The sequence below is a fragment of the Mus caroli genome, chromosome 19 (genome assembly GCF_900094665.2).
Source record: "Mus caroli chromosome 19, CAROLI_EIJ_v1.1, whole genome shotgun sequence".
NCBI lineage: Eukaryota > Metazoa > Chordata > Mammalia > Rodentia > Muridae > Mus > Mus caroli.
The window spans coordinates 7113703-7122595 of record NC_034588.1 but is presented as its reverse complement, the minus strand read 5'-3'; the positions used below and the strand labels follow the sequence as shown (position 1 = coordinate 7122595).

General features: G+C 47.7%; 1 protein-coding gene across 2 annotated transcripts in view; it reads left to right on the top strand.

The window, feature by feature from the left end:
- Positions 1–1303: 1303 nt before the first annotated feature.
- The window catches only part of Incenp (inner centromere protein), a 27406-nt gene continuing 19816 nt past the window's right edge, over positions 1304–8893 (top strand). For both annotated transcript variants that reach the window (XM_021151610.2, XM_021151608.2), the window contains exons 1-4: positions 1304–1454; positions 5375–5525; positions 5906–6019; positions 6861–7600. In XM_021151610.2, the coding sequence (XP_021007269.1) occupies positions 5386–5525; positions 5906–6019; positions 6861–7600 (994 nt within the window). In that variant the 5' untranslated portion in view covers positions 1304–1454; positions 5375–5385. The remainder of the gene's footprint in view (positions 1455–5374; positions 5526–5905; positions 6020–6860; positions 7601–8893) is intronic.

Here is an 8893-nt window from a genome sequence, read left to right as displayed (position 1 = left end):
CCCCCCCCCCATGTCTCTAGCTGCATATGAATCAGAAGATGGCCTAGTTGGCCATCAGTGGAAAGAGAGACCCATTGGTCGTGCAAACTTTATATGCCTTAGTACAGGGGAATGACAGGGCCAAGAAGTGGGAGTGGGTGGGTGGGGGAGCGTGTGGGGGACTGTTGGGATATCATTGGAAATGTAAATGAAATAAATACCCAATAAAAAACCCCATAATAATAATAAAAAAAAGTGTGTGAGAGCCAGAGGGAATGGAGGACACAGGATCAAAGCTCACCTGAACTCACAGAGACTGAGGCAGCTTGTACACAGTTTGCACAGCCATGCATCAGGTTCTTGCATATATGTTATGGCTTCCAGTGCTTTTATGGAATTCCCGAGTGTTCAAACAAGTAGGTCTCTGGTCTTTGTGCCTTCTCTTGGGGCTTTTTTCTTTGTTTTATCCAATTCAGATATAATAGGTTTTGCATTATCTTATGTTTTACATCTTAGTTTATTATTATCCCTTAGAAGTCTGTTTTGAAAGGGTGTGGATAGATGGAAGGGGAGGTTGGAACTGGGACTAGTGGAGGGAGGGAAACTGTATCAGGATATAGTATGTGAGTAAAGAAATCTATTTTCAATAAAAGGAAAAACAATTTAAAAATAAATAAAACCCCTCTGTTTAATCTGTCCAGGGACATTTGTAGTTTCTCCCACCTCTTGGCTACTGAGAATGATTCTATAAAGAAGGTGGTGGTGACACACCTTCAACTCAAGACTTTACCTTTATATGTGGCCAGAAAAATTCTCCGTTGTATGTGGCGTCCAATCTGGAGGGTACTTAGCAAACACTTCCGGGTGACAATCGCCGGTCTAAGGAAACATTCTTTAACTATATATGCCTGACTGCTCTTGGAGGGAAGGCTCTGTGAGATTTGCAATGTGTTTCTTTTTACTACTGAAAAGTAGCAGAGCTGTCATTCCGAACGCAGAAGCATTCCGGACTTGAAACGAACAAAGCGGCTGGCTCGAAGATAAACAGGCGCCCTCCCGGACCAAGCCTGCCTCCTCAGTGCACGCAGGAACTTGTAATTCGTCGCAACCACTTCCTCGCCCGGTAGATTGCCGCAGCTTCCGGAAGTTGGGGCGTGTTAAAAGCGTCAACGTTCTTCTCCCCCGCCTCCTAGTCCCACAGATTGACAGTACTAACAGCCAGCAGATAAGCGGACTCGTGCGTCCTGTTACGTGATTGGTTTGGAGTTTTGTAACCGCCCAGACAAACTTAAGGGGAATTGGTTGAGCCACAATTTTGAAAATCGTAGATTCGCCCGCGCTCTCCGCCCGGTAGGTCCTAGCCTGCGGCGAGCTCGCGGTACTGGGAGTCCAGCGGGTCCGGCGTGGCGGGAAGCTTAATCCGCGGAAGCCGCGGACTGGAAAAGGAGTGGTCCGGGAAGACGCGGCGCCGCCGGGTGAGTGAGAACGGGCGTCGGGAGTCGCAGGGTCGCGGTGTTCGGCCACTGGTCCCGGCCTCTTCTCTTCCCAGGATGGGCCAGGGGAGTCACCTTCGCCCCTCGTTGCCTATGGGTGTGGGGATCACTTCCAATGGTTCTAGGCTTGGAGATAAACTCCGAGGCCCTGCACCTGAGTCCTGGGATCCCAGAATGGTCAGTCCTCTCCCCCGCACGCCGGGCCTAACACCTGTGCAGAGCCTGGGCTGCTCTGTAGACCCGGACTTGAGTCTTTTTATGGCAACGGCTTCTCAGCTTCTTCCCAGCTGAGCAGCATTTAAAAAGTGACCCAACTCCGGAGACCGGCCCTGCTACTTATTTTGTCATCCCCGCAAGCGTAGGCTCTTGTCAGCGGCGCAGTTCCCTCCAGCTTCCTGCTGCCCAGCGTTGGGATTGTGTCATTCTGAGCTTGTAACTATTGTCCTGGAGGCCTGTGGCTAGTGGTTAAAAAACATTTTTTTTTTTTTTTTTTTTTGGTTTTTTCGAGACAGGGTTTCTCTGTGTAGCCCTGGCTGTCCTGGCACTCACTTTGTAGACCAGGCTGGCCTCGAACTCAGAAATCCGCCTGCCTCTGCCTCCCGAGTGCTGGGACTAAAGGCGTGCGCCACCACGCCCGGCTAAAAAACATTTTAAATCCAGGCTCCGCCCTCCGGTTTTCTTGGTGACTTTGACCTAGATTTGTATGTGCATGGGTATCTTGGAGTATGTGGCAAAAAGGAATGGAGAGGGTTCTTGGCATGGAGTAGGACTCGTGAGTGGAAGAGCAGTTTTAGCGATCGATCTTCCTGCTTGGAGGGGTGTGTGTGGGGAGAAATGCTTAGTTCATTTCCTGCACCCCCAGAGGAGATGGCAATTGCTAATCTGCTGAATGACACGGAAAAAGTATTTGTGGAGAGGAAGTGACCTTCCTTCTCCCATGGTGGGATTTGTTTATTTCGTGGACTGAAGGTGAAGCTACCCCGGAGTCTGATTCTTGTTACACCTCCTCCTTTCCTCAGAGTCACCTTTTCTAACTTTTCAGCGAGGGCTTGCTAGAAAGCACATTTCCCCATGGAAGAAGTGTGGTATTGGACTTGGTGAATGAAGCGCTCACTCCGATTGTAGCTTGAGCAGACATTTTGTAAAATTTCCCATTTGTTACTTTCTTGTAGCTCCTCTGCAAGTCTTTGGAGTCCTTGAGCAGTTTTCTCTTCTCTTTGCTGGCCTTGAACTGATGAGGCCTTGGACTTGGCCAGGACTGTTTTCTGGTGCAGGGGGATAGGGAGACTCAGTGGAGAGGCCATGCTGATGAGTAGCTGGCTGCACAGTTAATGCTTTTTCCTAAAGGCTCAGTGCTCCTATCCATTTGGTTTTGCCCCAGTTAGTGCTGCCTTTGGCCGTTAGGTCAGGGTGTGTTTTGGCCTGTTCTAACCTGTGCCTACTGAGTTGCTCACTGAGTGTCCCAGTGTGTGATGGTGAGGCAACCTTTAGGATTAGTTGATGGATGAATTCATTCCACAAGTGCCAGACTCTTGTTGATGAGGAAGGCACAAGGCTTACCCTCAGAGAGCTGGTTAGTGGGTAGAGGCCAGCAGTAGGCAAACAAACAATCACTCAATTGCTGTGCACATAGCTGGAATCTGTGTGTGAGATATTGGCTTGGCTTGGAGGACTGATCCTCCTTAAGGATCTGAAAGCTAAGTGAAGAAGCTGTACAAAACGGGAGACAGAGTTCCTAGAGGTCAGAACTTGTTTGAAGGGCAAAGGGGTAGTGTGCCTCATACATCAGGCTGAAGAACTTCAAGGAAGACCCCAGAGGCCACAGTAATCTGATGGCATTACGTTACGTTCCGAGAGGGTCAGTAATATAGCCCCTTCTTCCCTGACCTTTTTCTGTAGCTGAGAGGCTGAAGTGTGGATGCATTCCGATTGCTTTTGAAAGTGTAAGTCATGGTGGGGACTCCCTGTCCTTATAGAAGGTGGGATCTGATATATTAGTGCTCATAGCTGCCACCCACTCTTGATCTTTCATGTGTTTACCACTTGGGGTACTGCTTATCGGGGCCCTCTTATGACAGTATCAGAATCCTTCCACTTCGTGTAAGACCTTTGTTAGGATTATATAGCCAGGTCGTATGGCGGATATCCAAGCTCCCAGCTTTTTAAGGCAGTGGGTAAACTGGCACTGCATTGTCTTTTGCCTGGTATTGACGGCCAGGTCTTCTTGAAAGCAGCACATTGCAAACGCGCTCACTTCGCTCTCCCTCATCCATTCATAGGACATTTTGGCTCTAGGGAGGGTTTCAGGGGTCTCTTTAGAGAACATGGTTCTGGACCCTCATTTCTTATGCATTCCTGTGGAATGTATAGCACATTTCCATCTACTGACTCCCCCCCCCCCGCCCCCAAATTAAAGACAGGGTCTCATGTAGTCTAGGTTGGCCTTAAACTTGCTATGTAGCTAAGCATAACCTTGAAATGATCCTCCTGAATTTCTCAAATGTTGGGGACCATAGAACGAACTATGCTCAGCTCTAGTGTCTATTTACTTGTTTACTTGTGTGTGTGTGTATATATATATGGGAACATGTTGTGTGACAAAGCTTTACCTGGGGAGATGCAACACACACTCCGTTTACCCTAGATAGGAATCCACAGTAGACCAAAGTATGGATACCCACCACCAAAGTCCAACTTTGTGAACCAGTGAAATTTTTTTGGTTACTTACAGTAGTAGTATCAGTGAGGGGTTACAGGATGAAGGACAAAGAGGTAGTAGGCCCCACAAATCAGGCTGAAGAACGTCAGGGAAGACCCTAGAGGCTATCGTGTATAAGGGCGTTACGTTTCAGGAGCAGAACTGACTCAAAGACAGCTGCATCACTAAGGCCCACCCCAGCATTGGTAACAGCTCATAAAAACTGGGAAACTTGCAGCATAATGCACAGCCTGCAGCTAGCTTTAACAGGCTAGAGTGTCCTTTCTAAGTGACATAGTCAGTCTAAACCTCGTCCAAAAGCTTGGTTGGTTTCTGCTTCTTGCAGCACAGCTTGTTTGAGAATCTTCTTTGCAACTCAGCTCTGCTTGTCTGAGAGGGACTCTCGGTTTTTATTTGCTGACTGGGAGGGGCCTAGTGAGTTTCAGGGACTTCCTGAAGCTTTTTTGAGTTGTTGACTTTCCTGTTTAAGGAGCTTCCCTGTAGATGAAATGGTTCATTTTGGGAGGAAAGTGTTCTACAAATGGGCAGTGTGGCATGGGTTGTGTAGAGTTCTGAGGACAACTTGAAGGAATCATTTCTTCCCTACCACGTGGGTCTCAGATTGAACTCCGGTGATTAGGTATGGTGGCAAGTGCTGTAAATCTGCTGAGTTGTCCTGCTCGTCATCCACTGTCATCTTAAAGAGGCAGTTGGACTTGGTGTCTTGATGATCTAGTGTCTGGGGTCAACACAGGATGGCTATGTCTTAGTTCCCATCTATGAGGAGTGGGAGGAGAGCCCACAAGAAGGTAAACAGGTCTGTACTTGGGTAAAGAGAGAGAGAGAGAGAGAGGATGACGGCATGGTGTTGTAGTGCATGGTCATATGAAGTCCTTGAAAGAAGGTTTGTAAAGTTTATATCAGAATTGTTTAGGAAGGGTGGGCCTGTAAGGACAGTCATACTCTGTGTTTGTATTGGGTTGAGAGGGTGTCAAGAGATCGGGATTACTGTAACGTCATTTCTTTTTGTGAAGATGAGACCATTGGGTTGGCGTTTGGAGCTGTACAAGTGGCTCTGCCCTGGGAGATGCATAGATTTAGGTACAGGGTATTCTGTGTGATTGTGGATCTGGCAGACTTTCCTTGGAGAAGGTCCTGGTTACCAGCCTTGAGTTCCTATGCCTTTTGTCTCTGCCTTCACCAGACAGTGCCACCATGGGGACCACAGCCCCAGGGCCTATTTGCCTTCTGGATCTATGTGACCAGAAACTCCTGGACTTTGTCTGCAATGTGGACAATAAGGACTTCATGTGGCTCAAGGAGATTGAGGAGGAGGCTGATCGCATGTTTATCAGGTAAAGGCAGGGGCCTGCTGGGGTGGGTGTCTCCATAGGTCAGGGTTCCTTCCTAAGTGCCTCATGTGCTGGGGCCAACCTGGTGCAGTGACCAGAGGAAGAGGAGACTGAGCCTTTTTCCTGGCTCACTGTGGTAAGCTGTGTCTGAGTGTGTGGCCTGTGATGGCTTGTCTTGGAACTTACTTCCCTGCTTTAAGTTCATGAGGAGGTTCTCTCAGAGCCCAGCTGCTGATTTCACATCGCTTTGGAGAGCTTTCCTGGTGATGTTCTCCCTAGCCTGACTTGTCATTGCCGAGAATGGGGTGGAATGTAGTCTAGTAAGAGAAGGGCAGCCCAGTAGTTCCCAGGGAGCCTCATGTTCACCCTCCTTGTACTTACAGAGAATTCAGCAATGAGCCAGAGCTGATGCCCAAAACTCCTTCTCAGAAAAACCGTCGGAAGAAGAGGCGGGTGTCTAACATTCAGGATGAAAACAGAGATCCCGTGAGGAAAAGGTAGGAAAGGATTGGGAGGCTGTGCTGGAGGATGTCTGGAGACTTGGAAGAGTTTGCTCCTGAATGTGCTGAGAGGAGCAGCAGCTGGAAGGCAATAGTGATTTGTGGCCCACAAATCACTGACTCTGACAGTTGAGATGCCATGGGTAAAATGAACTGTTAACCCAGTTCAGAGTACAGGTGTAGGTTTCTGTGCATTGGTGGTGAGGGTGGAGGCAGGGAGTTTGGGGTTTGGAAGAGGGGAGAGGCACCAGAGTTGTGGCCATGTTGCTGGTTCTTACCTCTGTTATTGGGTTTGTTATTATTCCCTGTAGGAATGGTGGTGACTGCAGCACTCAGATAAAGATGCTAGTCATTCTAATCAGGCAGCCCTGGTACATACATCAACCACAGCTGGCTCAACAGCTGTATGTCCTTGGGATGAAATCCTCATCTCTGTTTTCTCATCTTCCAAGTGGAGTAAATGGTGCCTGCCTCCCAGGGCCATTATCTCAGTCCTGTAGACTGAACATGAGTGAAGTTTGCAGAAAGTGCTTAGCACAGTGTAACGACAGTTAAGAAGGTGGTGTGAATTTAGTCTTCCCAGCAGTTCTGTGAGTAAAGGAACTCACTGTCATTTGCAGAGTTCACTTAACTCTCAGCTGTCCGCAGATAGTTGGGGAGACTGAGGCTCAGAGAGGAACAACTGGGGTCTCAGGGCTAGAAGTGGTAGGCTGCTCTGGACTTTCTGCTCATTCATCGTTGAAGCTGGAGGCTACTCAGGAGACTAATGTACTCTAGTATTACTTTAGGGAGCCTCTTTCTTTGGGTTGTCTCAGCCTCTGTTCTGTTGCCCTAACAGGTTATCGCGCAGAAAGTCTCGGAGCAGTCAGGTAGGTACCCGGCACCTCCGCAGCAAGCCGGTTACTATTGTTGAGGAGAACGGCTTCCCTGTGTTGCAGCGGATAACCCGGGCCACAGCTGCAGCGGCAGCGGCAGCGTCAGCGTCAGCGTCTGTGGCATCAGCTTCTTCCTCTTCCACTGCTGGGTCTCCCACAGTGCTGACCAAGAAAGCTGTGGTGGAGATAAGCACTAGTGAACGACTGAGTGCAGAACTACAACTCACTAAGCTCAAAGGTAGCCTTCCTCCATCTCCAGTTTCCCAAGGCACCCTGACATCAGAGGATGAACTAACACCCAAGAAATCAGAGGCTGGAAAGCTGGACTCTGTCACAGTGAACTCCCTCAAGGCTACCCCTCAGAGCCCCAAGAACCGAGGGGTTGGGGAAGGCCGTTCTGTTTCCAAGCTCAAGATTGCTCGGGCCTCCTGGGGGCTGCAGGACTCTCCTGGCTCTACAGACTCACCACGGCAAGAGCGGGTGCTTTCTCCTATCCTGCTGAATAACATCTTGCCCACAACAGCCAAGAGCCCTCTTGGGAATATTCGGTCAGTGCGGCGAAGCCTGATTTCCCAGGATTCCCAAGTACCACTAGCCTCGAAGTATCATTTGGTGGACAAACAAGAAAATGGCAGTCGCAGATCAAGCAGAAGGATTGCCAAGAAGGCTGGCAAGGAGCCAGAGGCCTCTGCTCGCATCATTTGTGAGTGTGGGGCAGTTGTGGGGTGATTATATGGTAGGTGGTCCCTGGTGTCTGCTCATCTGGGATGCTTCCATTGACATTTCAGTGATATAAATGTTTCTCTTGTGAATCTCCTGAATGGAGCCACTAGCCACTAGCCATGCCTGGCTATTGAAAATACATATAGTCTGATGGAGAAGCTGATTCCTCCTGCCACCCCATCCCTCCAGCAAAGCAAATCCCCCCAGTCTTGACTACTGAGCAATATCCCCTAGCTCTTATGTTTTTGAGATGGGCTTTCCCTTGTATAGCTCAGGTTGGCTTTGAACTCAAAGTCCTCCTGTCTCTGTACCTCTAATGTTAGGATTACAAGTGTGTACTATAAAGGAGCTGCATTTTAAGGTTTTTTTTTTTTTTTGAGATTTATTTATTTTATGTATGAGTGCTTTGTCTGCATGTACACCTGCATACTAGAAGAGGGCATCAGATCCCATTATAGATGGATGTGAGCCACCATGTGATTGCTAGGAATTGAACTCAGGAACTCTGGAAGAGCAGACAGTGTTCTTAACCATCTCTCCAGCCCCTTGTTTTTCTTTTTAATAGTATGTGTATGTATATTGTATATGTACACACTTGCTATGGTGTGTGTATATGTATGTGTGTGCGAGAGAGAGAGAGAGAGAGAGAGAGAGAGAGAGAGAGAGAGAGAGAGAAAGGGAGAGATAGATATCAGAGGACAACTTGTAAGAGTCAGTTCTCTCCTTCCACTGTGTGGGTCCTGAAGATTGAACTCCAGTCAGTAGGTACTTTTACTCAAGTCCTCTCACTGTTTTAAGTTTCATTGACCAATTTAGACTTCAATGGCTGCCACTACTTGGTGACTGAGATCTAGTTCAACATTGGTTTTTGTTGTTGTTTCTTTCCTTTCCTTTCTTTTCTTTTCTTTTCTTTTCTTTTCTTTTCTTTTCTTTTCTTTTCTTTTCTTTTCTTTCTTTTCCCTTTCCCTTTCCCTTTTCCTTCCCCTTCTCTTTTCACCTTCCCCTCCTTTTCTTTTCTTTTCTTTTCTTTTCTTTTCTTTTCTTTTCTTTCTTTTCCCTTTCCCTTTCCCTTTTCCTTCCCCTTCCCTTTTCACCTTCCCCTCCTTTCCTTTCCTTTCCTTTCCTTTCCTTTCCTTTCCTTTCCTTTCCTTTCCTTTCCTTTCCTTCTCTTTTCTTTTTTTCTTTTCTTTTCTTTTCTTTTCTTTTCTTTTCTTTTCTTTTCTTTTCTTTTCTTTTCTTTTCTTTCTTTTCCCTTTCCCTTTCCCTTTTTCTT